This window comes from Pseudophryne corroboree, chromosome 5 (genome assembly GCF_028390025.1).
Source record: "Pseudophryne corroboree isolate aPseCor3 chromosome 5, aPseCor3.hap2, whole genome shotgun sequence".
NCBI classification, from domain to species: domain Eukaryota; kingdom Metazoa; phylum Chordata; class Amphibia; order Anura; family Myobatrachidae; genus Pseudophryne; species Pseudophryne corroboree.
The window spans coordinates 132,184,390-132,205,020 of record NC_086448.1 but is presented as its reverse complement, the minus strand read 5'-3'; the positions used below and the strand labels follow the sequence as shown (position 1 = coordinate 132,205,020).

Here is a 20,631-nt window from a genome sequence, read left to right as displayed (position 1 = left end):
ATTCCCCTACAGAATCCTCTTCAAACTCCTAACCCTCACATACAAGGCCATCTCTAATTCCACTGCTCCCTACATCTCTAACCTCCTCTCCCTTCATACCCCCTCCCGCCCACTACGGTCGGCTGATGACCGTCACCTCTCCTCTGCCTTGGTCACTGCTTCCCATGCACGAGTTCAGGATTTTGCCCGTGCTGCACCCCTTCAGTGGAACGCGCTCCCCCGCTCCATTAGACTCTCCCCGACCTTGCAAAGCTTCAAATGGGCACTGAAAACCCACCTATTTATCAAAGCGTACCCCTCCAATGCATAACCTAGTCCTTAGGCTGCTCCTCCATCCCCCTGCCCCACACCTTGAACATCTCTGCTTTGCTTGCATACTGCCATTAGGCTTCCTCCTGCTTGCTTGCACCTCATGTCATCTGTCTGTCACCCCTCCCCACTAGATTGTTAGCTCTTCAGAGCAGGGCCCTCTTTCCTATTGTTGTCTAAGCCCTCTTCTCGACACATTTCAGTCAGCGACCATCTTTACCTGCTTTTTCTCCTACTGGTAAAGGCTCCTCTCTATCTATGGCCGACAGCCCCAAGTAGTACAATGATTACTCCCTTGCTACTTACATCTGAGCTGTATTGTGTTTTGAGAACTGTGGTGCTCTTTGTTACCTGTACTCCATTTTTTTTTATTTAATTACTGTTATGCTAAGTTTTGTCTCCCTGTACTGTCCTTTGTATGGCACTGCGTAACACTTGTGGCGCCCTATAAATAAAATGTAATAATAATAATAATAATCTATGACAAAAGGGAGCCGATCAGTAACAATTTTAGTGAAGCAATTAAAAAAAAAAAAAAAAAACACAGCCGCCCGGGCGCTTTCTTGACTTACGCTGCCAAAATCATTAAAGATATATCACAACGATGGACTTTATTTCATATTATGTCAACAGTGATTTGTATTATCCGGTTTCTTAAGAAAAAAATTATGCAAGCCCTGTTTCTGATACAAAATTAAATTTTTTCCTTTGTTTTCTGTTCCTATTTAATTTATGTGAAAATTTTTTATTTTTCCTCAAAGTAATCTTATAAAACCTTGGTTAAAAACCCCATCAACGTAAATTAAAAATTGCTCCCATGTGAAGCTGGGGTGGGTCACTAGTACTGAATATATTGCTATTTTATAAAGCAGCTGTAGTTGTTTTTTAGTTTAACTGTGGTCACTAACTATTGGCATTACGGTGTGGAATATTATTAATTGGGGCATTACTGTGTAGTATATTATAAGTTGGAGTTGCTGCTATGAGGTATATTATGAATTTGGATCACTACTGTGAGGCATATTATCATACCCCCCAATTGTCCTACTTTTCGGCTATTTTCTGACAGCTGGACGGTAGTTGCTTTTATAAGCTGTCAATATGGTACAAAAGCAGAACCATGGGGGTCATTCCGAGTTGGTTGCTCGCTAGCAACTTTTTGCAGCGCTGCGATCAGGTCAAAACTCTGCAAAACTGCGCATCCACCACAATGCGCAGGATTGTCGTACTGGTACAAAGTGGATTGGTGCTGGGCGATGGATTTAACGAAGAATCCATTCGCACAGCCAATCGCATGAAGATTGACAGGAAGTAGGCGTTTATGGGTGTCAACTGACCATTTTTTCTGAGAGTGTTTGGAAAAATGCAGGCGTGTCCAAGCGTTTTTGCAGGGCGGGTGTTGGACGTCAATTCTGGGACCGGACAGGCTGAAGTGATCGCAAGGGCTGAGTAAGTTCAGACCTACTCAGAAACTGCACAAACTGTACTGCTCGGCTGCAAAAGCGTTCGCACACTTGCAAAGCTAAGTGCACAGCTGCAAAAAGTTACTAGTGAGCGATCAACTCGGAATGACCCCCCATGTTGGTGGATATATCTCCCACTATGTACTTCATGTAGTGGTCAAAGGTAACAAAATTGCAGATTCTCATTCCTTTCTCCAGGAGACTGGTCCTTGCCCAAAGTAGTTTTTCAAGTCTATGGTGTGTTATGATTATAGAAATCCCAATAGCATGATTGGACACCCTAGATCACATCACCGTGCATTATTTACCAACAACTGCACATGTACCAGCATAACCACACACCTGACCTACTTCCAGTTGTCACCCAGATCCACAGCATTACTCACAGAGACAGGGCTGGATTAAGCCTTATGGGGCCCAGGGCACTTGAAACAGGGGGGACCCAGTGGAAGGTGGGGGGTGTATATTAGATTGTATATACCTCCCAACATGTCCCATTCCAATGCTCTCTACCTGGACTTCCCACTTAATATATGATTGGTGTCACCTGTGTTGAACTATTTAATTGATAAGAAAGGTATTTCAACACAGGTGATTGCAATCATAAATTAAGAAGGAAGTCCAGGGAGAGAGCATGTACTCCCGCTTGGAATGGGTCATGGTAGGAGGTATGGATTGTGTTATTAAATTTAAACCAATGGTGTATATTAGTTTTAAATTAATAGTTTAGTAATGCCTGGGTACTGTTTATAGCTCCACCTAATTGAAAGACAACTATTTTATTACATTTTCTTGTAGTGTAACAAAGACTACTTAACCTTAAAATACACATAGAAATATAAAATCATTTATCTTGTCACGTGCAAGAAAAGCAGCAGCCTCTGTACTACTTACACACTGGGACAGGACTCAGGAGGACTCTCTGTGCATGTCTGTATCTCTAGACCCAAATGGTTTAGTTGTATAACAGTTTGCACAGGACTCAGACACCCAAGAAGGGAGGAGGAAAAGCTGGGATACCTGTGTTACTTACAGCTCACTCCACCCCCCTATCTCTCCTCTGGTCGGAAAGCTCGGTCAGGAGCTCCTGAAACATGATACTCCTGTGTCTCTGCCTGCACTGCATACTGTCCTGCTTGCATTCTGGCTGCTGGTTCTGCTGCTGCTTAAGAGGGAAAGTTTGTGATGTTAGTGTGCTCTGACGGGGGGCCTCCTGATAAAGGTGGACTCGGGGTACAGTATGCCCTGCATCCGCCCCTTAATCTGGCTATGCACAGAGACACTACTCACAGAAATACAGCCCATTCCTGCCTCACTGACAGCAGCCCATCCCTGCCTCATTGACAGCAGCACATGCCTGCCTCACTGACAGCAGCGCATCCCTCCCTCACTGACAGTAGCCCATTCCTGCCTCACTGACAGCAGCACATGCCTACCTCACTGACAGCAGTGCATCCCTCCCTCACTGACAGCAGCATATGCCTGCCTCACTGACAGTAGCCTATCCCTCCCTCACTGACAGTAGCCCATCCCTGCCTCACTGACAGCAGCACATGCCTGCCTCACTGACAGTAGCCCATCCCTCCCTCACTGACAGTAGCCCATCCCTGCCTCACTGACAGCAGCACATGCCTGCCTCACTGACAGTAGCCCATCCCTCCCTCACTGACAGCAGTACATGCCTGCCTCACTGACAGCAGCCCATCCTTGCCTAACTGACAGCAGCACATGCCTGCCTCACTGACAGCAGCACATGCCTGCCTCACTGACAGTAGCCCATCCCTCCTTCACTGACAGTAGCCCATCCCTGCCTCACTGACAGCAGCACATGCCTGCCTCACTGACAGCAGCCCATCCCCACCTCACTGACAGCAGCGCATCCATTTTATTGACAGCAGTGCATCCCTGCCTCACTCACAGCAACGCATCCCTGTCTCACTCACAGCAACGCATCCCCACCTCACTGACAGCAGCACTTCCCTGCCTCACTGACAGACCTACACATTTCTGGCAGAAAATCCAGTTAAATGTTTATTCGTGAATTTTTTTTTTCAAATTAAACAGCTTATTCTGAACTATTTTTCCTCTTATTCTGTATCTGTTTCACCCTATTTCATCACAACAGGGGACATTTTATAAGATAGATATACCGATCTTGGGTGTGCGGTTGTGCTCTGATATACACACATGCCTTGGTTGGTTAAATACACTTCGCCTTTGGTCTTGTGCGTCAAAGTATACACCAGGACATGCGTATCTTTATCTCTCTCTTTCTATATATATATATATATATATATATATATATATGTATACAGTACCAATCAAAAGTTTGGACACACTTTCTCATTCAATTTGACTGGTACTGCATATATTTATATATATATATATATATATATATATATATATTAAATATGTGCAGTACCAGTCAAATTGAATGAGAAAGTGTGTCCAAACTTTTCATTGGTACTGTATATCTATCTATCTATCTATATATATATATATATTTTTTTTTTTTTGTGACATGGATCACACACACGGGGATTCAGATGAACACTTTTGGTGTTTATTTCGCACAGCAGGTCACCACATAGCAAGTTGATTACATACAGTCGGTATTACAGGCAGTAGCATACAGGTACTAACAGCATAGCAGACTCTTCATAGCCTCCAGTGGTCCCTAGTCTAACCCACACAACCCGGCCTACCACTCGGGTAGCTATTCCACCATCGAGAGCAAGGTGACTCTGTCCTGGAAACCCTTATATCAGGAAATTCCAGGTGCTGCTGATCACACACCTGGGAGTCTGCTACTGCTTCTAAAACCTGGTCTGGATCCTCCACAGTACTTTCACATGGAAAACTGCTGTCTCTTCCACACTCCTCCCCCCTTAGCTTCAACCACACTGGTGAAGCTACACTATTTTCAAGCGAGCTCTCTGCCTCACCCACCCCCACCTGTGTATTCAGCTTTTCCAGCATCAGGTGCCACTCAATCACCACTGCCAACTCCTCAAATGTCTGGGGGTCAGCCTGAGTACTTACTTGGTCATCATATATCTTTATCCATATGGATGAATAGCTTGTAATGTCAAACCTAGTAAAGCACTGTGATAGATGCTAAATGTTAAAACTAATGGGTCCAATAACTCCACCTGTGCTGCAGATTTTCAAGACCTAGCAAAATGAGAGGGAGGTTCAATTGGTTCCGGTATGAAAGATAGTGTCTAGTTAGACAGTCAATAGATAGACACCATATGTTAGACAGACATTAGGTCGACAGGGTCAAAAGGTCGACATAGTCAAAAGGTCAACATGGAAAAGGTTGGCAGGTAAAAAGGTCGACAGGTCAAAAGTTTGACAGGGTCAAAAGGTCGACATGAAAATGGTCGACATGAAAAAGGTAGACACCATGTTTTTTGCATTTTTGTGGTTTGTGTGGATAGTTTTGTCATCTGGGACCCCCAATTGTAGAAAGGCATACCCTCGCTGCGCTCGCCACAAGGTTTATAACCAACTCTATGCCGACATGGATAGAGAAAGTATGAAATAATCCAAAAACATGTTAAATTAAAAAAACACATTTGTCTATCTTTTTATGTCGAACTTTATCATGTCGACCTTTTGACCATGTCGACCTTTTGACCCTGTCGACCTAATGTCTGTCTAATATATGGTGTCTATCTATTGACTGTCTAACTAGACACTGTCTATCTACTAAACGGATAGGGGTTCAATTTAGGTACTGTAACAAGACCTCTCATATGTGTAATGTTCTATTTCTTTCTAATTCCCCCCAGGCCAGAGAAGGTAGACCACTGCTTACCCTCACAGCCATTAAACTGTGCCTCATATCAGTCATTCTGTCCCATTATCAGTTGCAAGATAGAAGGGCTGGCAAAAACATGGGGGGTCATTCCGAGTTGTTCGCTCGGTAAATTTCTTCGCATCGCAGCGATTTTCCGCTTAGTGCGCATGCGCAATGTCCGCACTGCGACTGCGCCAAGTAAATTTGCTATGCAGTTAGGAATTTTACTTACGGTTTTTTCTTCGTTCTGGTGATCGTAATGTGATTGACAGGAAGTGGGTGTTTCTGGGCGGAAACTGGCCGTTTTATGGGTGTGTGCGAAAAAACGCTACCGTTTCTGGGAAAACGCGGGAGTGGCTGGAGAAACGGAGGAGTGTCTGGGCGAACGCTGGGTGTGTTTGTGACGTCAAACCAGGAACGACAAGCACTGAACTGATCACAGATGCCGAGTAAGTCTCGAGTTACTCAGAAACTGCACAGATGTCTTATCGCAATATTGCGAATCTTTCGTTCGCAATTTTGATAAGCTAAGATTCACTCCCAGTAGGCGGCGGCTTAGCGTGTGCAATGCTGCTAAAATCTGCTTGCGAGCGAACAACTCGGAATGACCCCCATGGTCAGAGGTGCGTAGTGTGACCAGATCTGATGCATCTAAAGGTCACATCAGCAGCTGAAATTCATCACCAACTTGTTGAGGTGTACGGTGATAATGTCACGTCACAGAAACATGTTTAGGTTTGGTGTACTGCCTTTGGTAGACATGAAGTGGTGCACCAAACCCAACCTGTTTCTGCGATATGACATTATTTTATAGAATGTATTTGATACCTCTAAGCTGATTGGATGCCATGGGCTACTTCTCCACTGTTCCACTTTTCACTGCTTCATACATCTCCACCTTTTTTAAACATATCCACAAATGGCGATGTGAGTATGATGAGGGATTGCAGGCCCATGTGACAATGGCCCTCATTCCGAGTTGTTCGCTCGCAAGGCGATTTTAGCAGAGTTACACACGCTAAGCCGCCGCCTACTGGGAGTGAATCTTAGCTTCTTAAAATTGCGAACGATGTATTCGCAATATTGCGATTACAAACTACTTAGCAGTTTCAGAGTAGCTTCAGACTTACTCGGCATCTGCGATCAGTTCAGTGCTTGTCGTTCCTGGTTTGACGTCACAAACACACCCAGCGTTCACCCAGACACTCCTCCGTTTCTCCAGCCACTCCCGCGTTTTTTCCGGAAACGGTAGCGTTTATATCCACACGCTCATAAAACGCCGTGTTTCCGCCCAGTAACACCCATTTCCTGTCAATCACATTACGATCGCCGGAGCGAAGAAAAAGCCGTGAGTAAAAAAACTATCTTCATAGCAAAATTACTTGGCGCAGTCGCAGTGCGAACATTGCGCATGCGTACTAAGCAGAAAAACGCTGCGATGCGAAGAAAATTACCGAGCGAACGACTCGGAATGAGGGCCAATGTACATGGTAAAAAGTGCAAATTTACTTCAGTGTTCTGCCTATTTCACTAAAGGTGACAAGTATCCCAAACTACGCTTAGCACATGTTGGAGAATCTCTGTAAGATGCTTATTCAATTAGTAGGGAGTTTTGCCTAGGGTGTGGAGAAACCTTGCACCGGCCCTGTGTACATCGCCCTCTATAGCCAGACATTCAGTATATCACAGGGTAACATCACTGGTTGCCTCTATGTCCTTCATGACCCCAGTGACCTTGGGGCTGATTCAGACTAGGGATGGACATCGGAACACAATGTTTTTTATTTGATGTTAGTGTTTTTACCATTTGATGGCAGCATTCCGATGTTTGCCGCCATCGAATGGTAAACATTTGATGGTTTTCCGATGGTTTTTCCGGGTCCTGCCCCCAGTCCTATTCCCAGCCGGCTACGCCGCATTTGTGCATGTGCAAAAAAATAAGAATTTACTCACCGGTAATTCTATTTCTCGTAGTCCGCAGTGGATGCTGGGTACTCCGTAAGGACCATGGGAAATAGACGGGCTCCGCAGGAGACTGGGCACTCTAAAAGAAAGATTAGGTACTATCTGGTGTGCACTGGCTCTTCCCTCTATGCCCCTCCTCCAGACCTCAGTTAGGGAAACTGTGCCCGGAAGAGCTGACACTACAAGGAAAGGATTTGGAATCCAGGGTAAGACTCATACCAGCCACACCAATCACACCGTACAACTTGTGATAACTATACCCAGTTAACAGTATGAACAACAAATGAGCCTCATTAACAGATGGCTCATAACAAAACCCTTTAGTTAAGCAATAACTATATACACGTATTGCAGAGAGTCCGCACTTGGGACGGGCTCCCAGCATCCACTACGGACTACGAGAAATAGAATTACCGGTGAGTAAATTCTTATTTTCTCTGACGTCCTAGTGGATGCTGGGTACTCCGTAAGGACCATGGGGATTATACCAAAGCTCCCAAACAGGCGGGAGAGTGCGTATGACTCTGCAGCACCGCATGAGCAAACTCAAGGTCCTCCTCAGCCAGGGTATCAAACTTGTAGAATTTTGCAAACGTGTTTGACCCCGACCAGGTAGCAGCTCGGCAAAGTTGTAATGCCGAGACCCCTTGGGCAGCCGCCCAAGAAGAGCCCCCTTCCTCGTGGAATGGGCTTTTACTGATTTAGGATGCGGCAGTCCAGCCGCAGAATGTGCAAGTTGAATCGTGCTACAGATCCAGCGAGCAATAGTCTGCTTAGAAGCAGGAGCACCCAGCTTGTTGGGTGCATGCAGGATAACAGCGAGTCAGCATTTCTGACTCTAGCCGTCCTGGAAACATAGATTTTCAGGGCCCGGACTACATCCAGCAACTTGGAGGCCTCCAAGTCCCGAGTAGCCGCAGGCACCACAATAGGTTGGTTCAAATGAAACGCTGATACCACCTTAGGGAGAAATTGGGGACGAATCCTCAATTCTGCCCTGTCCATATGGAAGATCAGATAAGGGCTTTCACATGACAAAGCCGCCAATTCTGACACACGCCTAGCCGAAGCCAAGGCCAAATATATATATGACCACTTTCCACGTGAGATACTTCAACTCCACGTTCTGAAGTGGCTCAAACAATGTGATTTTAGAAAATCCAACACTACGTTGAGATCCCAAGGTGCCACTGGAGGCACAAAAGGGGGCTGAATATGCAGCACTCCCTTAACAACGTCTGAACTTCAGGCAGCGTCTTTTCTAGCCTTTAACAGCGTAGGAATCACTTCATCTGGAACGCCCTTTTCCGTTAGGATCCGGCGTTCAACCGTCAAGCCCTCGAACGCAGCCGCAGTAAGTCTTGGAACAGACAGGGCCCCTGCAGTAACAGGTCCTGTCTGAGAGACAGAGGCCATGGGTCCTCCGAGATCATTTCTTGTAGTTCTGGGTACCAAGTTCTTCTTGGCCAATCCGGAACTACGAGTATAGTTCTTACTCCTCTTTTACTTACTATCCTCAGTACCTTGGGTATGAGAGGAAGAGGAGGGAACACATCAACCGACTGGTACACCCACGGTGTCACTAGAGCGTCCACAGCTATCGCCTGAGGGTCTCTTGACCTGGCGCAATACTTTTTTAGCTTTTTGTTGAGGTGGGACGCCATCATGTCCACCTGTGGCCGTTCCCAACGGTTCACAATCTGCGTGAAGACTTCTGGATGAAGTCCCCACTCTCCCGGGTGGAGGTCGTGCCTGCTGAGGAAGTCTGCTTCCCAGTTTTCCACACCCGGAATGAACACTGCTGACAGTGTTAGCACGTGATACTCCGCCCATCGGAGAATCCTTGTGGCTTCTGCCAACGCCATCCTGCTTCTTGTGCCGCCTTGTCGGTTTACATGGGCGACAGCCGTGATGTTGTCTGACTGAATCAGCACCGGCTGGTTTTGAAGCAGGGGTTCTGCTTGCCTTAGGGTATTGTAAATGGCCCTTAGGTCCAGAATATTTATGTGTAGGGAAGTCTCCTGACTCGACCATTGTCCTTGGAAATTCCTTCCCTGAGTGACTGCTCCCCAACCTCGGAGGCTTGCATCCGTGGTCACCAGGACCCAGTCCTGAATGCCGAATCTGCGGCCCTCGAGAAGATGAGCACTCTGCAGCCACCACAGCAGAGACACCCTGGCCCTCGGGGACAGGGTGATCAGCCGATGCATCTGAAGATGCGATCCTCACTTGTCTAACAGGTCCCACTGAAAGTTCCTTGCATGGAACCTGCCGAAGGGAATTGCTTCGTAAGAAGCTACCATCTTTTCCAGGACTCGCGTGCAATGATGCACCGACACCTGTTATGGTTTCAGGAGGTCTCTGACCAGAGATGACAACTCCTTGGCCTTCTCCTCCGGGAGAAACACCTTCTTCTGTTCTGTGTCCAGAAACATGCCCAATATCAGCAGACGCGTCGTAGGACCCAGCTGCGACTTTGGGATATTCAGAATCCAGCCGTGCTGTTGTAGCACTTCCTGAGATAGTGCTACTCCGATCAACGACTGCTCCTTGGACCTCGCCTTTATAGGGAGATCGTCCAAGTACGGGATAATTATAACTCCCTTTTTTCGAAGGAGTATCATGATTTTGGGTTCACAACGGCTGGCCGGCGGTCGGGCTCCCGGCGACCAGCATCCCGGCGCCGGGAGCCCGACCGCCGGCTTACCGACAGCTTGGCGAGCGCAAATGAGCCCCTTGCGGGCTCGCTGCGCTCGCCACGCTACGGGCACGGTGGCGCGCTACGCGCGCCACACTATTTTATTCTCCCTCTATGGGGGTCGTGGACCCCCACGAGGGAAAATAAGTGTCGGTATGCCGGCTGTCGGGCTCCCGGCGCCGGTATACTGAGCGCCGGGAGCCCGACCGCCGGCAAACAGAAGACCACCCCATGATTTTGGCCATTACCTTGGAACACACCCTCGGTGCCGTGGACAGACCAAACGGCAACGTCTGGAATTGGTAATGGCAGTTCTGTACCACAACCTTGAGGTACTCCTGGTGAGGTGGGTAAATGGGGACATGTAGGTAAGCATCCATGATGTCCAGTGATACCATGTAATCCCCCTCTTCCAGGCTTGCAATAACCGCCTTTAGCGATTCCATTTTGAACTTGAACTTCCTTATATAAGTGTTCAAGGATTTCAAATTTTGAATGGGTCTCACCGAACCGTCTGGTTTCGGTACCACAAACATTGTGGAATAGTAACCCCGTCCCTGTTGAAGGAGGGGAACTTTTATTAACACCTGCTGGAGGTACAGCTTGTGAATTGCCGCCCGTACTACCTCCCTGTCCTGGGGAGTAGCTGGCAAGGCTGATTTGAGGTAACGGCGAGGGGGAGACGCCTCGAATTCCAGCTTGTATCCCTGAGATACCACTTGTAGAACCCAGAGATCCACCTGTGAGCGAACCCACTGGTCGCTGAAGTTCCGGAGACGCGCCCCCACCGCACCTGGCTCCGTCTGTGGAGCCCCAGCATCATGCGGTGGACTTAGTAGAAGCAGGGGAGGATTTTTCTTCCTGGGAACTGGCTGTCTGGTGCAGCTTTTTCCTTCTCCCCCTACCTCTGGGCAGAAAGAAAGCACCTTTGATCCGCATGCCTTTCTGAGGCCGAAAGGACTGTACCTGATAGTACGGTGCTTTCTTAGGTTGTGAGGGAGCATGAGGTAAAAATGTCGATTTCCCAGCTGTTGCTGTGGATACGAGGTCCGAGACACCATCCCCAAACAATTCCTCACCCTTATAAGGCAAAACCTCCATGTGCCTTTTAGAATCAGCATCACCTGTCCACTGCCGGGTCCATAATACCCTCCTGGCAGAAATGGACATTGCATTAATTCTAGATGCCAGCCGGCAAATATCCCTCTGTGCATCCCTCATATATAAGACGACGTCTTTAATATGCTCTATGGTTAGCAAAATAGTATCCCTGTCGAGGGTATCAATATTATCTGACAGGGTATCCGACCACGCTGCAGCAGCACTACACATCCATGCTGAAGCAATTGCAGGTCTCAGTATAGTACCTGAGTGTGTATATACAGACTTCAGGATAGCCTCCTGCTTTCTATCAGCAGGCTCCTTCAAGGCGGCCGTATCCTGAGACGGCAGTGCCACCTTTTTTGACAAGCGTGTGAGCGCCTTATCCACCCTAGGAGATATCTCCCAACGTGACCTATCCTCTGGCGGGAAAGGGTACGCCATCAGTAACTTTTTAGAAATTACCAGTTTCTTATCGGGGGAACCCCACGCTTCTTCACACACTTCATTCAACTCATCTGATGGGGGAAAAAACACTGGCTGCTTTTTCTCCCCAAACATAATACCCTTTTTAGTGGTACCTGGGTTAATGTCAGAAATGTGCAACACATTTTTTATTGCCGTAATCATGCAACGGATGCCCCTTGTGGATTGTGTATATGTCTCATCCTCGTCGACACTGGAGTCAGACTCCGTGTCGACATCTGTGTCTGCCATCTGAGGTAGCGGGCGTTTTTGAGCCCCTGATGGCCTTTGAGACGCCTGGGCAGGCACTGGCTGAGAAGCCGGCAGTCCCACAGCTGTTATGTCATCGAACCTTTTATGTAAGGAGTTGACACTGTCGTGTAAAACCTTCCACATATCCATCCACTCTGGTGTCGACCCCGCAGGGGGTGACATCACATTGATCGGCACCTGCTCCGCCTCCACATAAGCCTCCTCATCAAACATGTCGACACAGCCGTACCGACACACCGCACACACACAGGGAATGCTCTGACTGAGGACAGGACCCCACAAAGTCCTTTGGGGAGACAGAGAGCGAGTATGCCAGCACACACCACAGCGCTATATAAACAGGGATTTACACTATTACAGAAAGTGATTTTCCCTATAGCAGCTATACAATACAGTTTTGCGCCTAAATTTAGTGCCCCCCCTTTCTTTTTTTACCCTTTGAGCCTGGAAACTGCAGGGGAGAGCCTGGGGAGCTGTCTTCCAGCGGAGCTGTGAAAAGGAAATGGCGCCAGTGTGCTGAGGGAGATAGCCCCGCCCCTTTTTTGGCGGGCTTCTCCCGCTCTTATATTAATATTATGGCAGGGGATTTTTGCACATATATAGTTTTTAGACTATATTATGTGCTTTTTTGCCAAAGTAAGGTACTCTAATCGCAGCCCAGGGCGCCCCCCCCCCCCCCCAGCGCTCTGCACCCATCAGTGACCGAAGTATGTGGTGTGCATAGGGAGCAATGGCGCACAGCTGCAGTGCTGTGCGCTACCTTAATGAAGACCGGAGTCTTCAGCCGCCGATTTCCAGGACGTTCTTCTTGCTTCTGGCTCTGCAAGGGGGACGGCGGCGCGGCTCCGGGACCGGACGACCGAGGCTGGGCCTGTGTTCGATCCCTCTGGAGCTAATGGTGTCCAGTAGCCTAGAAGCCCAAGCTAGCTGCAAGCAGGTAGGTTCGCTTCTCTCCCCTAAGTCCCTCGTAGCAGTGAGTCTGTTGCCAGCAGATCTCACTGAAAATAAAAAACCTAATAAATACTTTCTTTACTAGAAGCTCAGGAGAGCCCCTAGTGTGCAACCAGCTCGAGCCGGGCACAGATTCTAACTGAGGTCTGGAGGAGGGGCATAGAGGGAGGAGCCAGTGCACACCAGATAGTACCTAATCTTTCTTTTAGAGTGCCCAGTCTCCTGCGGAGCCCGTCTATTCCCCATGGTCCTTACGGAGTACCCAGCATCCACTAGGACGTCAGAGAAAAACAGGTTTTTTTGCACATGCACAAATCAAATGAATAGTTTTTTCTATTGAAGTCTTTTGAAGCGATGTTTAGTTACCATCGCATCGAAAGATTTGATGATGGAAACCCAGCCATCTTTTGATGGTGGGCTTCCGATGTCCATCCCTAATTCAGACCTGATCGGTGCTGTGTGTTTTTGCACAGCAGCGATCAGGTCTGAAATGTGCATGCCGAAGGCTGTCGTAGCCCTGCGACCGCCTCTGCCTGACTGACAGGCCGGCGGCGTTCGACCGCCATTTAGGGAACGTGGTCCGGGCAACACAGGCGTGCCCGGACCATTGGGGGGGTGGGCCGCGGCGGTTGCGTGATGTCACACTCACCTGATGCGACCCTTACAGCGACGTGTAGCTCCCTGCCAGCGTGCAGGAGCTGCGCTGGCTGAGAGCTACTCTTCCAGTACAAAAGCATCGCTGCTGTGCGATGCTTTTGTACTTGTGCGACAGGGCACTGACATGTGGGGCGTGCTAGCCCTGTGCGACTGACATGCGGGGCGGGCTAGCCCTGTGCTGGGCATCCCCCCGCATGTCAGTGTGACTGATCGTAGATGTGCTAAATTTAGCACATCTACGATCAGGTCTGAATTAGCCCCTAATCCCACAGCATGCAGAGTGGAAGATGTAAATAAAATGGGCTTGAGTGTAACAATGGTGATGTATAAAATGAATAAAAATAAAGATGTTCTTTAAACCCTTATCCCAGTTATATTTTTATTATGTACCATTGTATCTGTGCGGAATCTGTTGTTATATGTATATTTATTTACTTTTGTTATAAATAAGAGTAGATTAGGCTGTAGGCTTTGTGATGGCACCCTCTGCTGGTCTGCAATATATTAACAGAGATTTCCTACAATTGCTCATTTTATGGGGTCCATTGTCAATTTATTGTTTACTCATTTAGCTGGAATCCCGCCAGCCGCCAATGCTGTCGTAACAGGGCTATTCCCATTTGTGGGTGTCCATGACACCCATAGAGTGGGAATAGATCCTGTGGCGAGCACAAGGAGCCACCGAGCCCGCAGCACGGTGAGTGCAGAGAGCCGCAAGGGGACTCTTACCGCTTGCCCCGCTGCCGGCATTCTGGCAGTCGGGATGCCGCTGTCGGGATATTGATAGGTGGCACCCCATCTGCCAGTCATCCATGCCGAACCCGCCCTAGCATGTAACATAAGAAAAATGCTAAAATAAAAACACAAACATCTTAAAATAAATCTTTAACTAAAATATATTCCACCAAATCATCATCTGCAATATGACTAAATTAAATTCCAATGGATCCTCCATTTCTTTTATTTCTCCAGGAACATCCATGGGGTAGAGGAGGTCAGCTACTCCTCAATGACCCCTGATTTTCCTGAACCACCTGAAGCTCCGGCAAGGGCCTGGGCTAGATGATCACCAAACAGTAAGTACTATGGGCCTAATTCAGAGTTGTAATTGCATTTTCTTCGGCTACAGAGCTGGTAATGTTGGCAAGTGAAGCTGCCGTCCAGGAATGAAAAGAGACGCCCACCGGAGCTATCACAACTCATTCACAATTGTATACACATTCGTAGCCTATATGCAATAACGGGAAACATCGACTGCTCTAGTAGGTCTATGGCTACACTGACTGGACGCGGCAGTAGCGACACAGACGCCATGTTTCTCTGCATACATGATCGCAGCTGAAGACAGATACACGCCCCGAAAACGGCCATGACACGCCTGCATTGTTGCTGCTACTCCCCTTCCTGTCAATCACTCTGCGATTATATCCTCACTGTGAGCGCGATCGCAAAGGGACCTCGACACATGTACAAAGGGATCGCAGCGCATGCTTAGTCTGCCGACAATCGCTCGATTGCGAAAACATTGGCATGGCATACAACTCTGAATTAGGCCCTAACTTTGAAAGAGGGGACCCCCCCTTTCTGAAATGGGTGCCCCTGATTTCATGGATGCCAGGTTGGGGGGAGATCTTCTCCCATCCCTGGACTCCATGATTTTTCTGATCACATTGAACACCAGGCAGTAATCTCTATGGAGGCACAAAATTGATAGAAATGTCTCCCCTCTTTCAAACAAGGGTGCCCCATTCTTTCTAGGTTCCAGGACTGAGGAGATAAAGCAATTTACAGTCCCTCCCACCTTCTATGGCAATACTTTTAACGTTTAAAAAGTGAAGTCAGTGATACTCCAGACTCCCCACCGGTGATCAGTATTTTTTGGGAGAAGGAAAGTAATCCGGGGACTCATCATCCGCAGTTTTAAGGTATATGCGGATGACAACCCCCACTCGTCCTCCGCAAAGCAGGGGTTAACTAGCATAGCTATGGTGGGGGGCCAGAATAATGTATGCACATTTGTAACAGATAATTTTATTAGAGAAACTCACAAGTAAACTGGTACACTTGAAACAATACAGTGGGGCCAATTCAATTTTTGCCGGCGCCCCCATGGGCATCTATCGGAGAAACAATTGAATAGCTTCGATAGATGTCCATCAGCATAGATCCCAAGCAGGGGGAACCGGCAACAATCGAATAGCTATGACAGATGCCCATTACTATAGACAGTCAGCAGGGGGTGCCTTCAACAATTGAATCAACCACATTGAGTACAAACAAGAACTGTTTTCTGAGAAATCCCTGTCCTCAGGGCCGCTGAGTGCTCGGACGCTTAGAATTCAGTCTTCTTAATTCTTTTTCTTTCTTTAACTGTAGAACATAGGACATCATTATCAGGATGTGATCACAAGAACCATTCCTTTGGCCCCCTCCCACCACTCAAATCATTGTAACAACTGATCTTATAGCCATCATTTAGGTTGAATGTGTCTCATTTATGTACAGTAACAGGTCTTTTTATTCCTAATGTAAATCTATTTCTGTATAGGGCGTACAAGAACAAGCTTGGCCCATTCTGTGTACAGATGGCTTCCCATTAAAACTCTCACTAAATACCAGCCAGGTACCAGGCGTACAAATACAGAAGCCACCCAAACCACCTGCGTAAAAGCTGTGATCTGTGTGTGCTAGGCACAGAAGCACCATGGATGCAGTAGCGGCTCTTGCCACGGGCAAGCAGGCTTTTTGCCCAGGGCGACGCTACCCTGAGGGCGCCGCCGTGGCAAGAGCCGCTACTATTATCCTCCCTCCTTCCCCGCTTCCCGGCGCCCGCTGCAGCCGGCGTCGCTGACTCACGCTAGAGGTCAAAATTGAACCCTAGTGTCAGTGCGACGCTGCTATGGGAGAGACGTCATGACGTCTCTCCCATAGAGAGGAGCCGGCACCCGGAGACAGCAGCAGCAGCGGTCCGGAAGCAGGAGCGAGACTGGTAAGTATTGTGATTTTTCTTTTAGGGTTTCAAAGCGGCTACAGGGGGCACATACTGGGGGCACAGCTACAAGGGGCACTACTACTGGGGGCACAGCTACAAGGGGCACATCTACAGGGGGCACATACTGGGGGCACTGCTACATGGGGCACAGCTACTGGGGGCACTACTACAGGGGCACTGCTACAAGGGGCACAGCTACAGGGGGCACAACTACTAGGTGAACAACTACAGGCGGCACTGCTACAGGGGAAACAGCTACTGGGGGCAAATTAACTGGGGGCACAGCTGCTGGGGGCACAGCTACAGGGGGCAAATCAACTGGGGGCACTACTACAGGGGCACTGCTACAAGGGGCACAGCTACAGGGGGCACAACTACTAGGGGAACAACTACAGGGGGCACTGCTACAGGGGAAACAGCTACTGGGGCAAATTAACTGGGGGCACAGCTACTGGGGGCAAATCTACAGGGGGGCACAGCTACAGGGGGAAAATTTACTGGGGGCAAATCAACTGGGGGGCACAACTACTTGGGGCAAATCTGGGGGCACAGCTACAAGGGGCACTACTACTGGGGGCACAGCTACAAGGGGCACATCTACAGGGGGCACTGCTACAAGGGGCACATCTACAGGGGGCACAACTACTGGGGGCAAATCTACAGGGGGGCACAGCTACAGAGGGCAAATCAACTGGGGGCACTACTACAGGGGGCACTACTACAGGGGCACAGCTACAAGGGGCACAGCTACAGGGGGCACAACTACTAGGGGACCAACTACAGGGGGCACTGCTACAGGGGAAACAGCTACTGGGGGCAAATTAACTGGGGGCACAGCTACTGGGGGCAAATCTACAGGGGGCACAGCTACAGGGGGCAAATCTACTGGAGGGCACAACTACTTGGGGCAAATCTGGGGGCACAGCTACTGGGGGCACAACTGTGGCCACTACCCTCCCCTATGAAGCCACGCCCCTGTTTTGCCGCGTGGGGGGGGGTGCCAGTTGAAACTTTCGCACTGGGCGCCACAAGGTGTAGGATGGTATCTAGTATGGAGAATTGCATTATTGCGCTGTTCTGCACTCCCTACCACAGGTGCTACACAGGGACCTACTGTACATTCCATGCCACTGGATCAGAGTCCTGGGAGAATTTAAGAATGGCCAGCTACAACTACAACTTGCGGTGCAGGAGTCAATCCACCAAACATAGTAGCTGATAAATGTTCTTGAATTATCTTCTTCTATGCAAGCAAAATACTTATGAAGCACCAACACTTTTGCATTTCCGATGCATTTAATATTATCATTATAGTTTTACAAAAAATAAAATGTATAACTGAATTGCCAGTGGATAAGTACCCTAAATCTGACTACCCATCAGTGTAATGTATTACCTACCCTTTCCTGATACCGCTTTTCAAAGAAAGCCATGTCATCTTCTTCCGATGTCTTCAATCTGGACATCTGCTCTAAAACATTAAATAAAAAGCTACCTTTAATTTGGCCACTGTTATTTAACAGTCTCTCAATGATCATTATATTATCAGAGCAATTCATATGATAGCTTTCATGTATAGTAGAAATTGCAAATACATAGGAATTATATACTAATATTTAGAAATAAAGTTACTGCAGATTTATTTATGTCTATTTTTCTGAAGATTATATTTGGGTAGGCTTTACTGTAAAGTACTTTATTATTTAGTAATTATTAATAGTAATAATCTTAGTAGTCATTAATTTAGCAATTTCGTGCAAATGACCTCATCACCTATAGCGGGGGTGGGGAACCTTTTTTTCTGCCAAGGGCCATTTGGTTTTTTTCAACATCATCCGCGGGCCATTTTTGAAGCGCACCCATTTAATACAATGGTAAAAAATGTATTTATTCAATTGATGAAAACTCACTCATGTATTAGGGACTAACATGTTATTACTGTGTAAAGAAAAAATATATGTTAACACATAAAAGCGTTTTACTCAGGGAATACTCTGCAACTAAGAGAACTTTTATTACTAGTAATGTTAGGCAGATACCCCATTAGTCATAGGCTTGCTAACATCAACCGTTTGACTCAGTGGGTAATTCAGACCTGATTGTTGCTGTGCGTTTTCGCATGTGTATGCACCGCAATACGCCGGCGCGTTGCACGGGTACAAAGCGGATCGCCACTCAGCGATGGGTTTGTGCGACAGATCCGTTTGCATGGGCAATCGCAAGGAGATTGACAGGAAGAAGGCATTTGTGGGTGCCAACTGACCGTTTTCAGGGAGTGTCTGGAAAAACGCAGGCGTGTCCATGTGTTTGCAGGGAGGGTTCCTGACGTCAATTCCGGTCCCGGACAGGCTGATGTGATCGCAGCGGCTGAGTAAGTCCTGGGCTGCGCAGAGACTGCACAAAATCAGTTTGTACAGCTCTGCTACACATGCGTTCGCACACTTGCACAGCTAAAATACACTCCCCCTGTAGGTGGTGACAATCTGATTGCAGCAGTACAAAAATCGCCTGCTAGCGATCAGGTCTGATTTAGGCCCTAAGAGCACTCTGTTCTTTTGCTGTTTTTCTCATATATTTCCCAATTGGATTAAAATAACTGACTCAAATCTGTTTCTTCTACATCATTTATTACATTATTTATAGGTTATTGCAATAACCCCTTATTAGGCTGCAGATTGAAGACTAGGGGGTCTATTCATGAAGCAGTGAAAAGAGTGGAGAAGTGAGCCTGTGGAGAAGTTGCCCATGGCAACCAATCAGCTGCTCCGTACAATTGTATGGTATGCAAATTATAAATGTTACTTCAATGTTGATTGGTTGCCATGGATAACTTCTCCACTGGCTCACTTCTCCACTCTTTTCGCTGCTTCATGAATACATCCCTATATAGATTGCATAATATTATGTATACAATGCTTGATTTACCAGTAACTGCTGTTGCGGATGGTGGGTCGTATGCTCTTAGAAATGGATGGGATCCACCATCATCAGGAGTTTCCAAAAGATGCCGACTGGGAGCCCCTAAAATAACAAAAACAAAATGTTCCTCAGTGTTCAGTGTCTATTGGCTATGATAACTTGGCAGCCATTTTGTGTGAACAGAAATCTGTGTTAAGTAGCACGTTTGTACTTACCATGGCCGCCATAAGAGTGTTAAGCCATAGCTATGGGCACTTACCCTGGAATTTATGGGTTAACATGTGTTAGCTGTGGACTTACAGCAGGGAAGAAATTAAAAGGTCAAGGCTATACTCCAGCAGTAAGCCACGTGGCTAGTTGAAGATGCCCATGACTGAATGTGGTCATTGGTTCCTAGTGAACAGATGCTCATGAATAGCAGTTTAGTGAATACAATGACTGCCTCTTTTTGTGTATAGTTATGATAGCCCGCATTCTCATAAACATTGCTGTGGACAACATATACATATACTTTAATATGTAGTTGGTCCCTCTATTGCAGCTATAACAGCTTCCACTCTTCTTGGTAGGCTTTCCATAAGATTTTGGAGTGTTTCTGTGGGAATTTGTGCCCATTCATTTTGTAGAGCGTTTATGAGGTCAGGCACTGATGTTGGACGAGTTGGCCTGGCTCGCAATCTCCATTCCAGTTCATTCCAAAGGTGATAACCTTCCCCTAGTGACTAATCCTGACCTCCCCCGGAAGCCTACCCCTAACCCCCTCCCCCCCCCCCGCAGCCTAACCCTAACCTCCGCCACCCACTGCAGCCTAACCTCCTCCTAGTGACTATCCCTAGCCTCCCCCGTGCAGCCTACCCCTAACCTCCACCACCCAAGCGGCCTAACCTTAACCTCCCCCTAGTCACTAACCCTAACCACCCCCCAGCAGACTAACCATAACCTTGCCCTAGTGACCAAACCTAACCCTCCTGCCTAACCCTAATATCAACATTTTGATAATGGCAGGATTTCACATGTCAACATTTCAGATGTC

The 20,631-nt window shown here is 47.6% G+C and overlaps 1 protein-coding gene across 4 annotated transcripts in view; it reads right to left on the bottom strand.

Moving 5' to 3' along the window:
• Positions 1 to 15,702: 15,702 nt before the first annotated feature.
• Positions 15,703 to 20,631, bottom strand: part of FAM221A (family with sequence similarity 221 member A) — a 43,328-nt gene continuing 38,399 nt past the window's right edge. For 3 of the 4 annotated variants that reach the window (XM_063921732.1, XM_063921735.1, XM_063921733.1), the window contains exons 5-7: positions 19,605 to 19,700; positions 18,080 to 18,150; positions 15,703 to 16,057 (exon numbers count right to left, since the gene is read on the bottom strand). In XM_063921732.1, the coding sequence (XP_063777802.1) occupies positions 15,995 to 16,057; positions 18,080 to 18,150; positions 19,605 to 19,700 (230 nt within the window). In that variant the 3' untranslated portion in view covers positions 15,703 to 15,994. The remainder of the gene's footprint in view (positions 16,058 to 18,079; positions 18,151 to 19,604; positions 19,701 to 20,631) is intronic. The other variant, XM_063921734.1, reaches the window with a different exon arrangement.